Source organism: Ciconia boyciana, chromosome 5 (assembly GCF_034638445.1).
Source record: "Ciconia boyciana chromosome 5, ASM3463844v1, whole genome shotgun sequence".
Taxonomy (NCBI): Eukaryota; Metazoa; Chordata; class Aves; order Ciconiiformes; family Ciconiidae; genus Ciconia; species Ciconia boyciana.
The window spans coordinates 62,705,393-62,729,227 of NC_132938.1; the positions used below are offsets into that span (position 1 = coordinate 62,705,393).

The following is a 23,835-nucleotide window of genomic DNA, read 5'->3' on the forward strand; positions in this document are numbered from 1 at the left end:
CGTGATCAGTTGTTTATTGGTTGGCAAACAAGCTTCACTTTTACAACAAATATTAGTAATGAGGTCATTCAACTGTTGAGACCGTACAAAATGGATCATAAATTAAAAAAAAAAACCCAAAGAAAAAAGGAAAAAAAGAAGAAGAATTCATACTCCGTGCTGCTAATTTACCTCAAAAAAGCCTATGTTACTTAAAAATCCTGTCAAATAAATAAATTTCCTGTTAGGAAAAATAATGAACAGAAGACTTTTTTTTTTTTTTAATCACTGCAAAGTACTTTTTAGCTCACTACGCATCAATCGATTTTCTTCTTAACCACTGCAGTACAAGTGCCTAAACCGGGGACCGACGGAGCTGTGAAGGCCCTTCGCTTGTCCAGTGAAATGGCCATCTCCTGTAGAAGCCCCGCTATGACTATAAAAAAAACCTCTCGGCTCCTGGATGCGACCCTATGGCCTGGCTGAGGGGCTGCTCACCAAAGATGTTTCGCAGGGTTATTGTCACGATCGGTTGTGCACTGTCAATGGGGAAGTTTGCCCTGTTCTAGTCTGCCAAAAGGTCTGCCGGCTGAAGAAAGTTATACAGCGAGGAAATAAAAAGACTGCCTTGGCTGAAAAGAAATGGTGATGGCGTTACTAAAACTGGTCCTTAGAAAGTTATGTTCTTTTTTTTTTTTTTGCCCAGTGAGATTTCCTTACTGGGATGGGGAGGGGGCGGAGGGGAAGGGCAGTGGAAGAGGCAAAACAAAATTAAAAAAAAAAAAAAAAAAAAAAAGAGTTATGAAAAACCTTGCTCCTACTGGTAGACAAACTTACAAGACCAGCACAACAGAAAAAAGTTCTCTTTTTTTTTTTTTTTCCACTACATTAACAGGGACGCAAGTTCTGGAGGAACAGAAAGCAGACTATATGTGCAATGCTAGTATCTGTACATTACATAGAAACTGTTTGCTTCTCTTTTTCTGCCATTAGTTTTTATCATCCGTTAATACAGCAAAACATAAAATATGCCTTTAGCACAGAATTCTAGGATTCCCTTCCGTCTCATTAAATTTGTTTTTGTTTTGTTTGCTCCTGCAGCAAAGGGTGCTGCAATGAAACCAAGTTGTGAGTGACCAAAACCCATGACGTGATCTGGATTGGTAAGAAAGAGTTTTGCTAGCTTGTTTTTGTGCAGCGCTCCCACCTAGATGCATCATCGCTACTAGCTTCAAATGCACATTTTTGGCCTTTTTTTTTTTTTTTCTTTGCCCCCCCCCTCCCCCTCCCCTTAAATCAGGTCCTTGGTATTAAGAGCAACACAGCATCAAGGGTTGTTTAAACAAACACGGCATAACTTGAGAAGGCCACGAAGTGTGCCGTTATCTATCTCTTTCATTAACATAATGAAGTCTGTCTGGAGGGAAGGAGTATGGGGGGAGAAGAGAGGGGCGCAGCAGTTACTGTCCTCTCCAGGCCGGCCTAAAAATTCCAGTAAAAAAAGTCCGAGAGTTTCCTTTTGAACAGCATGAAGATTTAGGAGTACACACAATATTACCACTGTTTGGATTAACTCAGAACAGTAAACCAAGTGTTACGGAGGGGCTTTTTTGTTGTCTCTTTGCTTAATTTTTGCTGAATCTTCTATAGACTAGTGACCAAGTGAGCGGGTCCTTTTGCATTGCCATCCGGGGGGGTTCCCTCTTTGTTTGGCGGGACTATAAAACCATCGCTGCTGCCTCGACCTAGCTGGTAGTAAGTGTGTAGCTGATGGACGTGGTTCCTGGAGCCAAGGTTGGGCATGCTTTTGTAGTAAACATCATCGGCGTCGCCGCCACCGCTTTTGGCCGGTGGGGGATCGGTCTGGGTGCTGGCAGTGACGCTTTCCGTCATGGGCATGCCGGCCAGCGCGGGCATACTGGTATAGAGAGAATCCCTATTGGGTGACTGGAGATCGTCCGTGTGCTCGTTGGTCAGCAAGGGGAAAAAGCTCTCACTGTTGTCTTGCGGGATGCGCCGCCGGCTGTAGAGGTGGGGCTGGTGGTTATCTGCCGAGTACACCCGGGGGGGAAGCAGTGGGGCATCCGACTCCTCGTGGATGAGCTCCAGGCCCAGGCTCTCCTCATGGGTGAAGGAGGTGGCGTCGTCCAGCACGATGGCGTCGTCCTCGCTCCCGCCGCCCACGCTGTTGACGAGTTTGTTCATCAGGTTGCGGCTCTGCTCGCTGGAGCGCTCGTGGTTGTTCAGGTAGGAAGGGATGTAGTTGGAGGTGAGTTCCTTCAGGATCTTTTTCTCGAGGGCATTCTCGGTGTGGTTGTACCCACGGTCAAGGATTTGCACGCAGTTGCTGAGGTACTCGCCGCTGGCGATACTGTAGCTGTTGCCATGATTACCATTCAGTGGTAGAGTATCCGTGACACTTGTATCCCTGGCATTGTTCAGAAGCCCCTCTGAAAAACATTACACAAGAGAGGGTGACTTGTACAAACAGGACACTCACGCGGGATGTGCACACTCAAACCCCCTTCCTAGGCTGCCATGGCTTGGCAGTGAGGAGAGCGTTGCGGCCAAAATAGGAGGGCGCAGTTCCAGCTAACCGGCTTAAGGTCTTCCCACCAAAAAAATGGAAAGTGCTGTCAAGTATGTGACTTGATGTGGCAATAGCCGGCGGGAAGGAATAACCTCTCCTGGCCGGTACCTCCTACAGCTCTTGTACTTTGCTCTACGTATTTCCAGGGGAGCTGAGAAATAGGTGACCCTGGGCTGGTCCCAATTGCCCTGGCTCTGGGTGCTTTGGAGGAAGGGGGCAATTCCCCCCAGCTGAGGGAAAAGTATTCACAACCCAGGTTAATCATTACCCAAACTTTGTTTGGGAGTGTAACCTTCCTAGAGGAAAAAAACAAATCTGCTCTCCTGTTTTGCTGGGCAGGCTGCCAGGGGAAAGGCATAATCCCGAATGGCAGGATTCAGGGATTAGAAAGGCAGTGGCAAAAAGTGCTTCCTGGCCTAGGCTTTTTTGGAACAAGGCTAAATGCCCTACCTCTCCCGGCACAAGGGCACGACCAAAATTATTTACTCCACACTGGCCGGGTGGGGATTTTCTAATACAATTGATGTTGGAGGCAGCTGCTGTGGGGTCTTGTGAAGCCTTTAAAAATAGCTCCCATTTCACTTGCAAAGCTAAAGCAGACGGTTCAGAGGAAAGTAGAGCAAGTACCATCACTGCCATGGTACACTGGGCTCAAGGGAACCTGCGAGGAGTAACAGGGTCTCGGGGCGTCCCCCGACTAACTGCCTATCGCATCTCTGTAGGTGTCTCAACACCGTCAATGTAAGGCTGGAGCTCAGCTCTTTCCCAACACGCTATGGGAGATGGTGGGGAAGCACTCTGAGAGCAATGCAGCACGAGTGGGCAAGGGAGAAGAAAACCAGGCCCAGCAGTGAAGCCACCACGGTTCCTTTTTTGGGATAACTGGCCTCCTTGGAAGGAGTGCAGGTGTGGGGATGCATGAAATAACGTATTGACCTTTCAGCTAAGGGCTTCGGGTGTTGCCAAAAAACGGCAAGCAACTCCCAGCAAGCCGCGGTGGGTTAGAGGAGCTGTTAGCTGACAATTTCAGATGAACAGTTGCTCATACCATGCTTGGTACATGGCATGTCTACCTTCCGAAAACACAGGATTCGATCTATATCTGCAATGGAATAGTTGCTGCATGTCAAGGGCTGGGAAGCACTACTGCAGGCTTTCTTCTTGTTTTTGAGTGAAATGCCCCAAATGTGTTGGTCACCTTTTAGGTTTCTGAAGCTTAGAGGGTGCTGCCATATCCCAGGTTTCCCAACAAATGAGGGAACTATTTTTGCTATGTAGCAAAAAATCAACTAGCCATCACAGACATAGAGCAAAGCCGTTGATTTTCACGGTGGAAGCTCTCCAACCGAGTCACGATGCTTGGGGAGAAATGAAAGGTGAGCATTTTGGAGGGAGGACCGTATGTAATGGGTGACGGGTACAACAGCATCTGTCTGATGGTCACGTTGAATAACATATGCATTGAGGCGCTGAGTGCTGCGCTTCTGCTGCCAATGCATAGAGCTGGGGTTTGGTGGGGAAATAAAATGGAGGCATCACAGGTGAGAACTGAGTGGGGTCTCAATGAAACACGCCATATAAAAATGCCATGACATCGCAAATAAAAATGTGAAGTTTAAAAAAAATCATATGCACAGTTATATGAGAAACTATGCTGGGTAAACGATACCACAAAAATGAGAAATAAACAAAGAAAGCATCATCTAATCTCATCTATATATATATGTACACATACATATATATACACACACATACATACACACGCATACACATATATATACATATGTATATTCATATTCTTTCGATTTCAAAACTGTGAGATGAATTTCCTTTATTAACTACATCATCTATATGTGATGCAATAAAAGTGAACTAAAAAAAATTACATTTGATATGCAATGTTTAGCTTTACTCCCATACTTGTCTCTCTGTAGGGCTCTAAACGACAGCATGAAGAAAAGGAAAGAAAAAACAACAAGTAAGCTTACAGTGACAGTAGGAGAAACATGAGTAAAAAGCAAATTGATGATATGCAGAAAAGAGAGTTAACAGAAATAATTTCCACTGCCCAGAATACATGAATTTGTTACATGGTTTATTTCAGGTTAAAAATATTGACATTTTAGACAGAAAAATTATTTTACGCGCAATATTCAATAGACTACATTTTTATTTAAAAAAATTATCACCTTTAAAACATTTTCCAATGCCACTATAAAACATTCAGCGTGCAACACAAATCAAGAAATAATGCCTGGAAATTTAAGAAAAGTCTAAAGCTGGTAACAGTCATGCTTGAAAAGACAGGCACTGTCAATGTCACTTCCAAAGTCTTAAAATGAATGGCTTTACTTACTGTTAGTTATAATGACCCCTGGCAGTTGAAACCGAAATCCATTTCCTTGCTAAAAATGTTTTGCCGTCCATCCTTTGCAACAGTGCTTTGTAAGAGTATGACTTTGCTCATCATGGGGCTGCTGGCATTTTATAAACTTTGGTAAGTCTGCTCTTTTAACTGAACACATGGCAAACTACATGGACTTTGCAAAAAAAAGGTAAGAGGAACAGTAGTTCGAATAATGGCATTGCTAAATGAAGCTATTAAGAAGAAAGGGTTAAAACAAGAAGAGCAGAGATGAAGATGAAGAGCCAGTGATAACTCTCAGCTTCCCACTTTGCAATGGTCTGTGGCACACTGGGGTTTAAACAGAGCTTGTTAACAGGATTGCCGCCTCCTCTTAAAATTAGCTCTCATGAAAGCAGTTAGGCTGTTTTGAGAAACTCCTGCAGCCAAGAGACCAAGCCAGCGTATGTCTGTCAGCTGCCAACGGTGGTGAGCGCTCGGCACGTGCTGTGGGGTGCCAGACCCCTCACCTACCATCTCATCCTTCCTCTACGCTCTGTGTCCCATCACGGAATCGCTTTCGTCACCAGCAAATGTGACTTTGGCCTTTTAAAGTCTGATTCCCCACCTCTTTCCAAGGTTTTTTTTTAGGGCTCCCAGCCCCTGGTGAGTCTTTACCGCAGATGGGGCAGCTTTGGCTTGAGCAGAGAGGGTATTTTAAAACACCTTCCCCCTCTGGGGAGGGGGAAAGAAAGGGGTGGACTGGATCAGGCCCCAGGTTTCTTATAGCGTCCTGTCCCTGTCAATGGCCAGCACCAGAAGTGGTAGATGAAGGTGTAAAAAAAATAATAGCCTTAGTGATGTGGAATGTCTTAGTTGGATGACGTTAGCTAGCAATGCCCTTACTGCACGCCGATCCCAGCCAAGGCACACCTAGAGATGGTGACAGCATCTACTTTTACAATGCACTATCATCACTTTAGCATGCTTGCTGGTGCAGCATCCTTAAATCCCAAAGAACTGCCAAGGCCATTAGGCCTGGTTGGTTTTGCTAACCTTCGTTTCTGCTGTGGGATCTCCTAATATTCACAGTCTGAAATTGTCCAGGGACAGTAATCAGTTTGAAAAGCAATAGCTAGGTCAATAATAGATCATTAATTAACTTGCAGCCTCCTGAAAAGAATGGGTTGGGTTCTGCTCCCTGTGAAGTCAATGGCAAAGCTCCAGGGGCTTAAATGGGATCAGTACTGGTCCCACTCTCTATCCTCATCTCCCATGGATGAAGCCTGGTTTCTCTGTTATCCATCCGGCTGTGTTTCATTGAATAGCACTTGCAAATCAATTACACTATTTTTGTGGAATAAAATGCTGTTAGCTCAGGTAACTGTATCAGAATGTAGTCTTAAAAATTAGAAGAACACAAGATTATTAAAATGCATGTAAAACCTTTTTGTCACATTTCTGCCCAAATCACTTGGGTTCAGTTGAGGCACCCAGACCTGAACATCAGGACTTCTCTTAAGCCAAATGCTGGCCCAGCATTACCTGCTGCCACTTGATTTAAAAGTCCCCCAAACCTCAATGTTATCATGCAAGAAACTATACAGGACATCAAAGCTCATTTCGACATTTGCAGTACACTGAAGTTCTTGAAGTTCAGAGCGTTTCATGTTTAACAGTAGCCCTTTTGTAAAAAGCGTTCATGGAAGCAAATTTATTGCACAAAGTTAGCATAGTTTAGGAAATTAATGAACAGCAAAAAGGTCAAACACGTGTGCTTTCCTTGTGCTTTGAATGAAAATATCCTATTGATACAGTTTAATATCTATTTATATCATAAACAATACGCTGCCATATAGTACAAAGGGTATTCTCCTGCTTGCATTATAACCATCACTATTTTCCCTTCCTTAGAGATCCTTTACTGGAAAGGGACGCCTTCATTGGGAGTGGAGAGCTGACAGAGTGCTGACACACTTGTGCTTGAACGCAGCATTACTCTGTAATGATTCAGCCACCTTGCAAGCAAGCCAAAAAAAAACCAAAAAAACCCCCCATGGAAATGGCAGAGCAGGACAGAGCCACCAACAGACAGGAGGTGGCAGAGCTCCACACTCCCCAGCTCCTCATCAGGTCCTGCTTAAATGCATCTGCCTCTCCCTCACGGAAGCATCAGGACATCAGCTTACAAACATGGTCCCTTCCCACAGCCGGAGCAGAGACAAACACGTAGGTGACAAGAGACTGATTTCTACAGCGGAAGCCTCTGTTAGGTACAACCGACTCTACCTGTTTATTTTCCATTGCGAAAAGGAGGATATGCAAGAGCTTCTAGTTTCCCTACACCTTTTTCTAGTCTTTTTTTTTTTTTCTTTCTAATAGCACATATAAAATGTATTAATGCAAGTGGCAAAACATTTCTTACAATATCTAAGCTCTGTGCTTTGGAGCTGACCTATGCTCCTCACTTCAGCTGTCATTTTTCTTAGAGATCAAGGGCAGTTTTGTTTTATTTTGCATTTTTTTTTTCCTGTGCAAGCTGGTGTGCTGCTGACCACATTTCTCTAACGCCATTTCAAATGAGAGCAGGTTTGGTGGCAAAGGCCATTTTAGCTTCACTTACCTTCAAAGGTGTTCCTCTTTCTGAAATGAATGGTTTAACAAGGAAATGCGCTGACAACAGAGAGGAATGGACACGTCCGACAAAATACATGCACAAAACCAAAACAATACAAAAGCGAGGAGACTGAAAAAAAAAATCAAAATCAAAACCACTGTGAATGCTTTGAGTAGAACTGACAAGGGTCTCTCAAAGTGAATTTGATCCCTTACATAAAAAAAGCCTCCAGAAAATGGAAAGATGCACTGAAATGAAAGGAAGGGGAGGGGATCTTTTTTTTTGTGCCCAGTTCCAAAAAAACAAAGTGTGTGTGTGTGTAAAAAAAAAAAAGGAATAAAAAAAAGAAAGAAATGGGCCAAAATAAGCCACAGAAAATGGAATTCTCACTAGAAAAATTAGAGAGAAACTCCAGCACACCTTGTGCGTTGTACATGCTGACAGAAGGGTTGTTATAGACCGCTGATTCCCCGAGCAATGTATTATAAGGGTTGTTAGTGCCATGAGGACGAAGCAGAGCATTGGTTATAAGATGATTAGCCATGGCTCCTGGAGCAGCCCGATAGAAAGACAGAGAAAAAAAAAAAAAAACAAAAAAGGTCAATCAGGCAAATGTGATATTAAAAAAAAGGGAAAAAGAACATTCAGAATGACAACAGTTGAAATAGTCCTGATTACAAGCAGCCAGCTAATTAGACTCGGAAGACTGTACGCCACTAAAGCAGAACAGATGTTACTGACGATGCACAAATCCAAACCAATGCAAAAGAAAATGTATCAGAAAGCGGATAAGCTACATTTATGGTGGTTCCCCAGTCGCTCGGAGAGTAAGCAAGGCTATGCCCACATGCTTGCTACAAAGAAAGAAAGGAAGATGGCAGCCTACACAATGTGGGGGAAAAAACTCTCCAGAAAGTGCCAAATGAATAATAATAATAAAAATATAATGACTAATAGAAAACAGCACATTCAACTCCCACTATGGGCTAGGATCTCTTTTACCAGTCCTTTGCAACCCATCTAAAATTGAAAAAGCAGAATTAAAAAGAAAGGATGGAGAATGCAGCCTCTCAGAAGGCTCTCGGCACTTATCAGAGAGCAGCTGTTTCTCATGTCTAAGAGGGAGAGTTTCACTTCAGCTACAGTTCACGTACCACCATCAAGCACATCCACAACCACCTGAATCCACCCTTGAAGGCAAGAGCACCGTGGCTCCATCTGTCGTTTCTATCAGGAGTGAGAGCGGCCACGGAGACGCACGTTTCAAGGCTCTCCGTTTGCCCCACAAACACCTTGTTTCCCCACTGCTGGACCTGTTTGCTGTCGTTTCCAAGCACTCAGCCAGCAGTTGTCCTCCCGCTTTGGTTTATCCCTTGGAGTCACAGCCTCTGGACTTGTGCTTTTCACGATCATCACAGTTTGGCATGTGGCTGCCAAGTCCTACCTTGATTCCTATTGCAGGCATCAACCCATGAAACAAAGCCTTCCCCCACCTTTTAGCTGACCTACAGGTCCAAAAAAACCCATTAAGCCCTTGCTCCAAATCTCCTCTGGGATCCGAAGAGATGACTGACTCAAAAACTTGCCCCCAGGGCCATTCCCACTGTCATCAGTAGAGACCTAGAGCAGGAATACTCAAGGACACACCATGATTTTTACCTCTGGGGCTAAACTGTTAAGACAAAACCTTTCCACCAGGAAAGTAAGTCTTTGGTGGGGCAACTAGAGCTAGCCAGGACAGGCCTGTCAGAGGGCTCAGGTTACCTGGCTGTCACCAACATCTCATAGCCCCAACCCAACTAAGTGACCGAAAAGCCAATCCCCAAACCCAGCAACCCTGGCAGGGATGCCTTTGTCAACAGCTGGGGCATGGAGACCCCATTTACCTCTTTTTAGGGGTGGAGGTGGCCCCGTGCATGGCGGAGTCAGCCTTGCGAGGCATGTGGGGTGCTGGGTACAATCTCTTCTCTGCAACTCATTACCTGATTTTTCTTTTCTTTTCTTTCATTTTCTTTCTTTTTTTTTTTGGATGGAATTGCTGAGGATATATAAGCACCAAGGGCCTCTGGCTGGTACAAATCCCCTTAGTGGTGAGCTCTCTGAAAGCTCACACCTACTAATTATTTTACAAAAAGCAAAAACTGGCCAAACCTAAGGCTAGGTTGAGGCCTCCAGAGCTGCCTCCTGCAGTGCTCGTACGCTGGCGTGGCTCCGTTTCCCGGGAGAGTGTTTCTCCATGTCTGCGCAGGTAGAGGAGAGAGCAGACTGCTCTCTTGCCTCTCCCTCATCCTCCCCCAGCCCTTCCCAGCCCCTGGCATATGGCATTAGTGGGTCACTTAATCGGTCTTTTGAGTACAGGACAAAGTAGAAGGCGGCACTGTATGGGGGCTGCATGCCAGGGAGGCTCCTCGACACATGCAGCTGGAAAAAAAAGACTTGTTTTCTCTCACCTGATATTTTTGGCTATGCTGATGGAAAGCAAGATGAGCTGCTGTGTTTGGAAATAAGGAAACAAAGCTGTCTCCTGTAAGAAAACATTATATGAACGCTTAACTAAGCAACCTTGAATGTAACTAATAGGTAAATGAGTCAATTCTTTCTTTCTGGTAATGTATTTTCCATCAATCTCATGTACATCTGGGATGAGGGACTGTAGGAACCACTTCTCTTCTTGCAGTAGTTTTATACCAGTGTGAGTACTAAGTCCATTAAAATTGTTTCTGCTTTCATCCCACTTTTAATCAAGCGAGGCCATAAAAGATTCAAAAAGCAATTCACTTTTATACAAGTAACGGGAATGTCCAGAGTTAATGCCAGCCATAAATTCAGAAGTGATATAATCCTCCCACTTGAGATTTAACCCAATCTCCAACTTGGTCCCTATGAGATTTGATACAGAGAAGAATACACCCGCCGTGTGCTTTTGAATGCTTTAGCTTGAGGCGTCTTTAAATGGCAACTGCCAGAAAGAGCATCTCACTTGATATATTCCTGGTCTGATCTTGTCTAGCAATCCCTAGCAGGCGGGAACAAGCTGATCTGGCCACGGCTGGGCAGGTCAAGCTGTTTCGCATGGGGGATGCTCTCTCTGCCGTGACAAAAGAGGAGAAGGGACCAATCTGTGTCAGCACTTCTAACGCTTCGCTTGCCTACGTTTGCCAGGGTGGTGGGCTCTGAAGAGAGCTAAATTCACACAAACCTGGCTCTTTCGGGCTGTTACAAACTAGATAGTTTCTGGCAACTGTTAATGCAGATACATGATTCTGACTATAAACTTTGCAAAAAGTTGAAAATACAGAATAAGTCATTTTTGCTCTCTTGGGTGTGTAAAAGAGGGGGCTTGGTACAACAAAACAGCCACCCATTCCTGTATGCAGCTACTAAGCAAAAATACTGCATCTTCTGCCTTCCTCTCCCTTGATTGCTGCGGGTGTTAAGATTTTTTAATTTACTGATCAAAATGCCACTTTTGATGGCAGTGCTGAGTAATTCTTGTGATGTAAATCCAAAACAAACCCACTGCTAACACGCTCAGCCACCTTTCAATACTTTCAGAAACCCAACTGGGCCCTAAGCGCTCTGCAGCAGGTTCCCATCACAGTGGGCTGGCCACAGCAAACTTCACACTCTCTGCGGGTCACAGTAAATGTAACCTTTGACATATTAAAAACAAAATATATACCTTGTATTCATTAATTTGAGCTCTTGTTTCTCCCTAACTGCTTTAGAGCTGCAACATTCCCAGCCTCAAAGGATACTGAGAGAGAAGGACTGCATTCAGGCTCCAAAGAGCCTACAGTTAAAGCTTTAGATAAAACAATAATACACCAAACAAATCCCCATTATTGGGTTTCTCCTTCCCGGGAGGGAGAAAGAAAAAGGTAACACCAGCGATATGTTTAAGTATCATCCTGCCTTTTTCATAACACTTTATCATTGCTATAGCAACCAACAGGGCTATTAGGAAGAGTGGATTAGGTCTGCAGACAGGCATGAGCAGAAGGAGCAGGCAGACTACCAAACTATGACCCCCTTTGCATGAAAATGGCCTTGGTAATAAACAGCCAACAAAAACCCAATAAAGCAAGCACAGGATCAAAGCAGCATGCTCTCCCAAAATACCATGAGAGAAAGCAAAGAGGCTTATTCTGCAGCCCCGCGTGCGGGTGTGCAACAAAGGCCGGGTGCCAGGGCTGCAATTGCAAAGGTCAATGTGTGTCCAGGGACCCGAAAAGCAGAAAGAGCAGGGCTGCAGGTGCCCATCGACCACCCTGAATCTCCTCCCCGGCAGAGCGCTCTCGGGACATGACCCTCAGCAGCTGTTTGGCTCGCTGTTGGCGATGTGCCTAATATCCTCAGCAAGCAGCAGTTGTTCATCGTTTAGTTTTATTTATTCACTTATGGCTGGATCCTTGGCTCTCAGCATCTGTGGTGTGACATCAATTCCTCCCAGTAAATCCCATAGCCCTGTGTCATCCTTGCTTCCCTGCATTTCAGCAATAACATTCACTATACAAATCCCTCCTTTGCCATCTCCCAAAGCACCTGAGCCCAGCACACAGCCACCACTCTTTATTTGTTTTAGTTAGGGTGACTTCCTTCAACTCAGCTGCGTTGAAACACCTTCAGTTCTGCTTGTCGAAGGTACCCTACTTAAAGCACTCTGTGTCCAAACCCCTATCATGCTGTGTACATGTGGGACCATGAATTTGGGGTTGGGAAAAATATAGGGCTTCAAACCCACAGGTTCACCTGGGTATCTCCTTGTTCAGTGCAATGAGATCATCACAACCAGCAAACACATTTAACAGCAGAACTCACACCTCTACAAGAATATTCCCTACAACCACACTGGTATAACTACAGTCCCAAGTCTCCTTGTTTCCACTGATACCCAACCAAAGACTGAAGTTCAGTGTAAAACACAGCTACCAGGCCAGCTATGATATCCAAAATTACATTCAAATTCAGGTTTCTGGCAATGCCAGTGCTTAGTTCAAGGTTTCCTGATGCCGGATTTCCTCAAGTGAAGGATTTACAGACTGTCATCACGAGGAGAAAGGAAAGATGCTCTTACAGAAGGCAAGTATTAGCTGCATAACACACAGATGCTCCTGTCCCTCTCACAGCATCGGGGATCCTTGTGGTCCAAGTACCAAAGATCCAGTCTTTCTTACCGGGTTTAAAAGGCTATGAGAAGACATAGCCTGTGCTCAGGGTGCAGGGGGAGATCTGGAGGGTTGCACTTTGGACTTGCAAACTGAGAAAATCTGATAGGGAAACCAACCAGGACAAAGAAAATGAAAATCCCACAATTTTTACGATCACTGTAACCACACACAGAGGATTCAGAAGCTACCGTTAGCTGCTTTGTGTGCCTATGAAAGTAGGTATTATTTTAATGACAGTATGCAACCAAATGGTATCCTTTTCTTCCCTTTCTAAGACAGAAATTGATGTCCTTGATGCAGGACAACACTGAATGTAGAAATATTTTTTTGGGAGAGTTTGGTGTTACGACTGTAAGGGAAAACTGCACCTTGTTAAACAGAAGTATGATTTATTCACTCACTGAAAGCAAAGGATGAAAATGATCATGACAAGCACATGTTGCCAGACTCCAGACTGCCTCATTCAGGAACAAAATTAAACTAATTTCTTGTGAGCAGCTGGCCAACAAAGCCACACAAAGGCATTTAGGTTAACTTGAATCATCTGCATGGTCTACCCAACAGCAGGGGAAAGGGATCCAACTGCTCCTCCAGACTTTCTGAAAAATAGTATCATTCAGTGTGGCTCTACCAGGCTGAAATGGCTTGAGCAGCACTGGTAACAACGCACATAGGTAACAATGCCTTCGTGTTTTCTTCTTTGGCTTCGGGTCTTTCCAACTGCATGCCAAAATCAGCTCTATCCTTGCTACGTGCATTTTAGCAAGGTGGATACTCACTGGGGATGGGGAGATTTCCCTCACTGCCCAGCAGACGTGCCAGAAGTGCAGTTTTGCTGAGAAAGGAGACCAAACCAGTTAACAAATTTTGTCGGACGAACTAGTGAATCAGCTGAATGCTTCAAAAATGTCCATACAAACCCCAGTATTTTCCAAATGAAATGTTTTCACTTTTTGTTCCAAAAGAGTGGTTTGTATGAAAGCTGACTTTGACTTTTTCATATGATGTCATCTTTTCATTAGAGTAGAAACAAAAATAGCTTAGAAAAAGCACATCTGAGTTGTAACAAAATGTTTCATTGCCTCTGACCCAGCAGTCCCAAAATGTAGTTTTTCTTGGGCTTGTTTTTGTTTGTTTTCAGAAGAAAGAAACAATAACAAAAGCATGTACTGCTGTGCTTTCGGTCAACCTTAATCTTTCTGTTTTGTCCCCATTTGGCCAATGATGCAGCTCCCTTCCCACAGGGCTAAGGCACGGTGCTGTACTCCTGCCCGCTCTGCCTCCTGAAGCACCCAACTTATCTTGCTGTTCACAGCCACCATAAATCAAGTCCCTCAACTTCTCGTACTTCATATACTTGACTTCAGACCACCCTGCAGAGACAAGCGACAGCCAGAGAGAACATGGACCATTCCCTGAAGGTACTGCGGTGCCTGAGATATCACAGTTTAGCCTGGACACCAACAATATGGTTAGAGATTAATCCTCTCCTAAGTGTCCATTAAAAAAAACCCTGCAACATATGCTGCCTTACCCTAACCGTAGTAAATAACTCATCTCCTTAACTCGAATGTTACTGAAATAGCCTCTCTGCACTGATTTCAGTTTGTAAATTCTGGCTGGTTCTGTACATCACTTAGCATTAACTTACTTATTCCACTTTACTCCTGGGGAAAGAAAATACATTCTAAGTAGGTTTGTAGGAATCAAAGCTCTAGTCTTCTTTGTGACTTTCCTCACCAGCATTCAGTAGTGTCCTTTTCTGTGTTACGGGCAGAGTTTTCAAGTATTTAAAGAATCCTGGTCTTCCATGTGTTCACTTGCAATTTATTCTGACAATGAATGCAAATATGAAAAGTGAAATCACACATATTTGCTGGAGGACAACAGGTATTTTCAGCATTTTTCCTGGTTCCCTCCAACAAATGCTCTGACGTTTAGATTTATCGAGCTGTGTTCTTATAATAGCCAACAGGATTCAGTTAATAAACTTCAATAAACCTCCTTATTAAATTTCTCTCAAATAGGTTTGTTGTCACTTGCAGCATCTAATCTATTCATTGAGAAGCTATTAATACTGACTGCAGTGAAATGGAGTTTCAGCAAATGAGGTTGTTAAGCTCTGGGCCATCTTCTGCCAAATGAAACATCCTATGCTTTTATGCAGAGACAGGGGAGGGAAAGTATTTCTTTGCCCCTTTTTTCCTTCCTTTCTTCTGCAATGATTTCAGATGACAAACCTCTGCTGGATTATAATCCACAGGCCATGTTCAAAACACACAGCTAGTCTACATCAATTTATAAATATTTGCCCACTCGCTAATTCCTTCTCAACTGCCTGGAGCAGAAACGTTGTCTCAGGATGGGACATTTCTTTTTACCATCATTACCCCTTCCAAGGGTTTATACCTCATTGTACCTCGACTATACAAACATGCATTATCCCTAATTGTTCCTGCTTATGCTTATTTCTCACTAGACCTGAGCTCTTACCTGAGCTCTTACATGTGGAAAGCCCTGCCTATGGTGGAAATTGGACCATACTTAATAGGAATCTATATAAGCAGCCATGCTTTCTTCCTTCTTCACAGTCATCATATTAAGATTGCTCTGCAGCAATACTCTGCTGGATCTAATACTCCCCAAAGCCTGCTCTGATTTCAGAAATTGCCTTGCCCTTACTTTTCCTCTTTAAATCTGATCCACCTAATGACTGAACTTCCAATTATATGGCTGTCAATCCTAAAATCAAAGCCAGTTCATAATATCTCCCAAAGGAAGAATGTCATGTCACTCACTGAAATCACTGCAACAAATCTCAGCTAACTCAGTCCCAGGCAGCAGAGAGGCAAAATAAACCAGAAGACAATCGACAGTGGGATTCATTTTGCACGTAGGCAGAAATAGGAGTTAAATTCCCTAAGTTTTGATGCTCGATGCAGAAAATCATAATTTTCCTGGCATAAAATGTACAGCTGATTGAAAAAAAAAAAGGAAAAAAGAAAAAAACAGCAGAGGCAATTTGCTAGTCCAAAAGGATGCTGAGTTTCCCTTACAAACAGAAAATATTCCTCTGCTGTCATCTACCTGGAATTTCTCTCTACTTCGTATGTGATTATGAGGATGGGTCATTTTGAGGACAGATGCTGACATTTAGCCAAACCAACAACAGTCACTTAACAGGGTTGCAGAGATTTATGGCTTGCAAACAGCAATCTCTCCTGGCTGATTCGGTGCAACTGCATGTGGACTACTCCCTCCAAATATGCCCTCCATCTGGGCAATGGGCCCCAGGCAGGGGTATCCATGGGGTCAGGGGAGGATGTGTGTTGTCTGTAAGGGTTACAAGAGGGAACAGAAGAAGCAGAAGGGCATGGGGGATGAAACCAAAGAGCTCCATCAGGAAAACGCCAGTGGTGGTGAGACAGGGAGGTAAAGGATAGGCCTCCTACAGTGGATAAAATGGAAATTTCAAAGTCCTGATATAAATTGACCATGCTATTTCTGTTGCAGGCTCTCCCCGGTGTTGTGAGCACTGCTACAAGCATCTGTGGTGCTGCAACAGCAAGCACTCTTGAACATCAGTCTCCCCAGTGAAGAGCAGAAGCCACAGTGCTTGAGAAACTGTGGCTGGACGAGATGCTAGAAAACAGCCCGCAGGCTCGCTCTGGATTAGCAGAGAGATGCCACCAGGGACTCTCACCCTGCTTCTCGCCCCTTGATTTCCACCAAACAGCCAAGGCACACTTACTTCCAAAAACCATTACCCCCTTCTCAAGCGGCAGCCTGGACCGAAAAAGAGTAGAAACTGAACTTCTAATCATACTCCAGAGGCAGGAGGAGAGTGGCATTGCTATTTTTGTTTGTGGGTAAACCAGATGCCTCCAGGCTCCAGGACTGATGAATCCCTCAAAACAAAGACTAAATTTCCCAGGACTGAGGGCTTTGCTAGCCAGTGAGAAGGAAGATACTCGCGGGCAAGGATCGCTGCATCCCTCAGGTTCATGCAGCACCTTGCCCCTGCTGACTCAGCAATGGTGATCAAGGACAGTAAGCACCGACACCTCTCAGCACTCTGCAAAAAGGATAGGTTCTGGGGAAAAGTACCGTGTCTTAGATTTAAAGCAATGATGATGAAGAAATGAGATTTCCACATTGGCAGATGATGGTCTCTGAACGGTCACAGAGGCTGATGGTCTCTGAACGATCACTGAGGGGAGCTCAGATTTAAACAGATGCACATCTTGCTCCACACCACAGTTGCACAGTGATGCACAAGAGCAAAGTGTCTGCAAAGACACTTTTCTTTAGTCCAATTATTTTTGAATTGTTTGGTGCTCAGAAAAAAAGAATGCAAAACACTTTTATACCCAGGAATATTTCAGCGAGTTCCCTCTAGGCATCTGCAGATGCATTCATGAACAAGGAAAGCAACCACAGGCACCTTGGACAACCTGGGAGTCCACTGTGCTGAACCTGCCTACCTGAGTACCACAACAGGAACAAGAATAAAAGAAAAAAAAGTGATCTGACAAACTTGAAAATGTGTTTAAAAATTGCAGTGGTCATCACTAATTCCGCCTGCCAACTTGTGTTCGTAAAGCCACAACCTGCTAATTTAAAATTAAAAAATCCCCACACCATAAAACCATCTCTCTGAAAGACATGACATGAAAACTGACTGATTTCACCAGAGAAACTGGGGCACTGTTTGCTGCCAACTGTAAAAAGAAAACAAATGGAAAGAAAACAGAGAAAGTATTTATTGTTTAATATCTTTAAGCCACAAGAAGAGCCATAGGTGTTACTCAGAGCAGGTAAGAAGCGTTTAGACAGACTGTGATAGATCAGTTGATGGCGCCCTCTGAATATCCTATTAAGATGAGTAGAGGCGTTTCCACCTCTCCCAGAGCTTGGCTGCTTGCTATTTGTTTTATATGCAACATAAATTCAGCAGAAATCTGACTGTCACGCCGGTCACATCAATCCATCAAGGAGTGAACAAGCATCTTGTGAAAGACTGACGCATGACAACAGTAGTGCTTCCATGGCCCAAATTTCCACCCGCTCTATGCTTTATCTAGGCACTGGCAACAAAAGGTCAGCGTCGCAAATGGGCTACGATGAGCAGCAATTGCTCTTTGAAGTGTACCAGGGATAGGGTTTGAGATCCCTGGGGGAATCTTGACTTGATTTTCCTTTTTCCATTTTGTGCTTTCCTTTTCTTTCTTTTTTCCTCCTCCTCTGCTTGTCTCTCCTTTTAATCACACCAAACTCTACCCTGTTTTCACTGCTGAATTGCCAAGTTATGTCCAGACCATGACACCCACCACCCCTGCAGACAGCTAAACTGAAGCATCTTCATCTCGCAACACTGAGACTCATCCGGCAGCCCCCGTCTCTGAGCAGAAATAGAAGATTTGGGGAGAGTGACCCAAACCTGACTCACTGCAGTGCTAACCTGCAGCTCCTGTCTTCTGGAGTGACAGTCTCCTACCAAAGGAAGAATTTCACCTTCTACTGTATTTTCTAAATAACTGCTTCCTAAAAATGCAGGATAATACGGCCACCTGAAGATAATTTAAAACTTCACCCACCCTCCCTGCAACACACAGAGTCATCCCTGCTGAGTTAACAGCACAGATACGATTTCAGCCTGGAAATCACAGCTTAATTATATTTTTGGGTGGGTGGGAGGAATTTGATGGGAGATTTCATTTAGGAAACAATCAGGTCTCGGTTGGGTTAGAAATCAGGATATTAATGTTCTTCATTTTAATTTTCCTCTCTGACTCAGATTCCCACAGTTTGAATTTGAGCTCAATTTGTTCTGTTCATTATGAAGAAATCCACATGAATTTGACATTAAACTGATTATCTCTGAAAACAGTAGCAATAATTTCCCTTTTTCCTGTGTACGTTTCAGATTAAGTCTTTGTGGCTGATATAAAAACACAGGGGAGAAATAATAAAGCAAAGGGGAATCAAGTATTTATTCTGGAACACTACTTAGAAGCTGAGACATGCAACAACACTTAGGCATTTGGGAAGAACAACACTTAGGCATTTGGGAAGAAAAAGCGAGGGGCAGGGACAAACGATACCCTCATTTCTATTTCCCATTTCATCCCATTTGCATGGGAACAAACAGGGAGTGAATATGGCTTTCCTAGCCAGGAATAATATCTGGTGTGCTAATACTGGGGATCTTAGGGCTTTGTGATGACTGTTTGATGGGGTTTGCTGGCAAGGGCATGCTACCTCATGAACGGACCCTTGGGGCCACAAGGATGAATTCATATTTAAGACTCATCACCCTGCAGTAAGAGCTGCCAGAGGTCCTGGGCTCCAATCCTGCACCAGCTGTCAGGGTCCTGATGACCCAGATAGGCCTTAGTGGTCCCGATGAGACCCACAGGGGACCCGCACCCCCTGCCCTGGGCACTCAGTCCTTGCCTTGTGTCTGTCTCCTGGCTGGACCTTGGACCTGGGTTGTAGCCCAGTTTCCAGCCCTGTCTCTGCCAACATCTCCTGCTGCTCTGGGCTGGACCCTGGAGCTGGTTCATCCCCTCACCTTGTCCAGGGCTCTGGATGGCCCCTGCTACCAGCACCCAGCTCTGCCTGCTGGCTTAAGCTCCTGTGGGACCATGCCCCGTCAGGGAGGGCATGGCTTGTACTTGACTCCCCCTCAGCTCCCTGCTCTTCTCCCTCATGAAACAACTCTGCTCTTACAGCTCCCTGATGTTTCTTGTCCTTCAGACAAGTGGAGCAGCAATGTAGACCATGAAGAAATCCCTCCAGGAGACTTCTGTGGATGAGGGTGGGGGGAATGGTATGCAGTGCTTTGGGAGTAAGGGGACATAAAGCATATAGCCAAAAGACAAGAGGTGTACATACTCCTGTTTGTATAGCAAGACTGTTATTGGAATAAGCTATTAAACTTGCTGTCTAGTTTGTAAGCCAAGACTCAGAGCATTACACCAGGAGTACAGCACTTGACCCAACACAACAGACTTCTGAAGTAGTTTCTATTTTCAAAGAAATCTGGTGGCTTTACCCCTAGCCCATTTATTTCCCCAAAGAGAGAAAAACTATTAAGATACAGTAAGCGTTTGCCACGAATGAAGATACAGTTCCCCTTATCTGCTAACTTGAATTGATATACATAGCTCCATCAGTGCATTTTCCTATAACAAAGCACTGCCTCATACCAGTGACAAACTCTTCTTTGCCTCTGCTGTTCTCAAGACTCACCAAAACAAGGAACACTCCTTTCTTTAACAGATAACTTCCATTTTTCCTCTGGAAAAAAAAATATCACCCCCCTGCGACTTCCAACTTGAAAACCTGAAGGGTAACAAAGTACTATATAGTTCATGATGATTTTTTTCTCTCCCATTTGTCTCATATCCAAAGAGAGACAGTAATTACTGTATTACCTCTCACCTAAGACATGGATAAAAATAGGCTGGAGTCGCACTGCTGTTTCATGCTATGACTGCTTGTTTGCAAAGCTGTCTGAGCTATCCAAATGCTTTTTGACAGTAATGCTCCAAAGGTGCAAACAGACCTGTCCCTCATGCTCCCGAGGTGGCCACTTGGATGTACCCAAAGCTCGGGCCTGTGCTGTACCATCAGAGCCCAACAGTGCTCATGCTTACAGCAGTCCCCTGCAATCTGCTCCTCTTGCCATCAGCACTGTGCTGAGAGACATCCCAGTTTCCCTTGCTGGCTCCATCTGCGGGTACAGCACAGGTCCATGATTAGATTACCAAAGCACAAGTACAGCAGAACTGGAATAACAGTAATGCTGTTAATTGCTATTAATCTCTAGCTCTTTTTAAAAACTGGCCTTAGCCCACGTACCAAAAAGCATACTTTCAGCTGGAATAAACAGGATAAAGTGTGAAATATCTGGGGCCTCATGCAGTTGGGATTACTGTTGATGACAGGTGTATTTTCCTAGCAGAACTGACCACCTGCTGCTTTGGAGATGCTAACTCCCAAAGAAATGTTTTAACCTCCATTTTGCAGATACTTCTGTCTACCAGAAAAGAAAAAAAACTAACAACAAGTATTGTGCCTGCCTGCATGAAAGAGGGAGGATGCCCCTGTATAATAGTACAACTTTTTAAAGTCACTTAAGTGTCCCACCTAAAAGGCTTCCCTTCCAAGACAGTTATCAAGCTGCTTCTGTAGTCAGTGGACAGATTCAGGCCCTTTGGGTGATTCATCTCATCCGATGTTACACAAGGAAAATAGCTGTATGAAATGTGCTTTGAAGATGCCTCCCCTGGCAGTTCATTTCCCAACTGACCTTTAAATCACAGGCACATCTAGTAACAGGCTCTCGCCACACTGGGATGAAGATTGCCCACTTGAAACCTCTTCACAGCTTTCCCAATTTATGGTCATATGCCCTTCTTTGCACGCAAAAAAGAGCCTAAACTGAAAAAGGAGAGATACCTTTCTTCTGCTGACAAGCCCAGAAGATCCTGTTCGCTAAAGCATTTCCCTTTGTAGCCACAGCTGCATCAGAGAGCAAATCAACTTCTACGTTAACTAAAGGAGTGAACATTTCATGCATAACACATTTTGGTTTGCCGCTGAGACGGAGCGATGGATGGCCAAGGGAAACAGTGGTTCTTGCTGTAACCTTTGTGCAACAACCGATCCGCGTCTAAATTAGCCCCAGAGAAGCCTGGCTGTAGCTCTCCAGTCTTTGATGCAAAGACAGAGAGAGATGCAAGGGCAACACATGTGGATAAATCAGGCATTTGCAGTAACGGCATCTTATAGCTGTCTTTATCAATGAATCTTGAGCGCAAAGTGAAAATATCCTGGCACAAAACCCACCAGAGTGGGTTGAGGGAGAAAAGTACATCTCCATGTTAACTATACTGCCTTCCCCTTTGCACTGATTTGGGTGATATCTATAACGTTCAGAGAACTGAATCGTATACCCCTAGTTCCCCAGCACTCAGTAGTCAATATTACTTAACAGCACAGTCAAAATCCTTCAAGCCTATCCTCAGGCAAAACTCACTCTAAAATCAGCGGGAATTCTGGGTGAATAAAGACTGAATAAGAACCAAAGTCCCAACTCAATTCTCAGTTGAACTTTGCAGTCCAACCATCAGGACTGGAAATACTTTCTATTTTCACCATCATGAGAGAACAGCTGGGCCCAGTAATCCCAATTCTACCCCCCCTTAATTCCAGCATCAACTGGGCAGATACACAAAACAGAACTTGGCATCTGGTTGCTCAAGGCAACCATAAAGCAATTGTACTGGAGGAGAAAGAAACCAATCTCTGAGGCTCTTTTTCTGGTATTCCCTTACTGTCATTTTCCTGCAACTCCCTGAAAAAGACTTTTTTTTAAAAAAGCTGTTAGGATTTTCTCCTGTGCCAGGCACCACATTTTGTTTGGCATATACGTTTCTGATAGCCCTTCCGCAGATGTCTATAAAGTTCACACCAGTCAATTCTTCAAACTAGGTATATTAACATCAATGCAGACAATTTTGTTCCAAGCACAGTTTTTTCTTATGTCTATGCTCTGCTGTTCATTTTTGCTTCTGTAAAGATGACAGTATTGCTACATACACAGGACAATCAGGACTCCTGTGATGCTTAACACAGGCTGTACAGTGCTGTAATGGCCCATTTTCACTGTCAGCAATGAGGCCTGACACCTCAGCAGCTTCTGGCACTAGCAGTTTGCTGAGGGAAAGGGGAGATTTCTTTTCAACTTCATTTCATTTATCTTTTTTGCTTTTCCTAACTCCCTTCCAGAAATTACATTTCTTGAAAATGCATGTGTAAAAATAAAGAAAGAAAAGGAAAAAAAAGGCAACAACCACCACAAAACATCCTCCCAGTTATCATTGTAACATTTCTTATGTAGGAGAATAGGGTCCAGTGCTGTTCAAGGTGAGGAGGAAGGGGGAGGGAGGTAAAGGGGCAACACATTTCAGACTCCTTAAAGCCATCACAAGAGTCAGAGATATGAAAAATAGTTTATAATTACCTCTGTTGAGTGAAGCTGAACTGTTTATATCTCCAGTAATAAAGGAAGACTCGGACTGCTTTCGAACTGTGTCATTCCACATCCTACGAATCCGGCTCTGAAGAGGGATTGAACCACAGCAGGTAATGAATTTTTAGCAGCTGCACATAGGTTTATTTCTGCCTCACTAAAGATGGCTATTGGCATGTCTAGCTCAGGATAAGACTTGTTTCTAGCCAGCTGTAAGCACGCAGTTGCTGCTTTGCTATAGCCTGCCTCGTGCATGCCTAACTTCTTAACACAAACTCCTATCTCAAAGAAGAAGGGCATAATTGGATTGGTTACATCTTAATCAAAAAAAGCAACAGAAATCATATATGAGAGAAACCCAGACCCATGCGAACTACAGATTTACCAATATAGCACCAAATAACTGAAAAATAACTTACATACAGAAGCACACATGCTTCCCGTACTATCTCAGATAGCTTGTGTCTTCTTTTTGTGAAGTGTAACAGAAGACTTGATCTGTGTCTTGGTGTCCCTGAATGAATAGATATTTTCTATAGCTACTATCCATCTTGGGGAAGATCGGGGAAAAAAAGTCCCCCACAAATGAATGACTTCTGTTTTCCTACTGAAAAATCTGTGATGGTTTTGCCATCTGTGGTATAGCTTCTGCTACTGGGGAAACAGCGTCCCAAATATGTTGGCCTTCTGTTTTATTTCTCAAATATGCTGTGGAGTATCTACCTCTGTGGCTTTTATACCACTGTCTTGCTCCTCCCCAACTAGACCTTGCAAAAGATTAAAAAAATCAGCCTATATGCATCTTGTGAGCGGTTCAACCACAATCCCTGTGTGAACGTGACTGGGGAACCCAGGTGTCCAGGGGAAAATCTCCCTCACCTCACCTATCAGAGTATGATGGATGTGTCCCGTGGCTGCATGAAAGTGGTGCTAGGTGGTCTGGGGGATGGGGAAGGTTGGTTCCCACTGTGACAGACCATGTTTTTCTAATTGCTAAAAATCCAGTGCTTCCCGTAGTGGGATCTTGGCCATGCAAGATCTTCCAGGGCTTACTCATGTGGTCACAGCTGAAAAGTGCCTCCTAGTCTACTC

General features: G+C 44.1%; 1 protein-coding gene across 1 annotated transcript in view; it reads right to left on the minus strand.

The window, feature by feature from the left end:
* Nucleotides 1–307: 307 nt before the first annotated feature.
* Nucleotides 308–23,835, minus strand: part of ADGRL3 (adhesion G protein-coupled receptor L3) — a 516,059-nt gene continuing 492,531 nt past the window's right edge. The window contains exons 22-23 of the mRNA XM_072862688.1: nucleotides 22,735–22,831; nucleotides 308–2,429 (exon numbers count right to left, since the gene is read on the minus strand). Of these exons, the coding sequence (XP_072718789.1) occupies nucleotides 1,624–2,429; nucleotides 22,735–22,831 (903 nt within the window). The 3' untranslated portion in view covers nucleotides 308–1,623. The remainder of the gene's footprint in view (nucleotides 2,430–22,734; nucleotides 22,832–23,835) is intronic.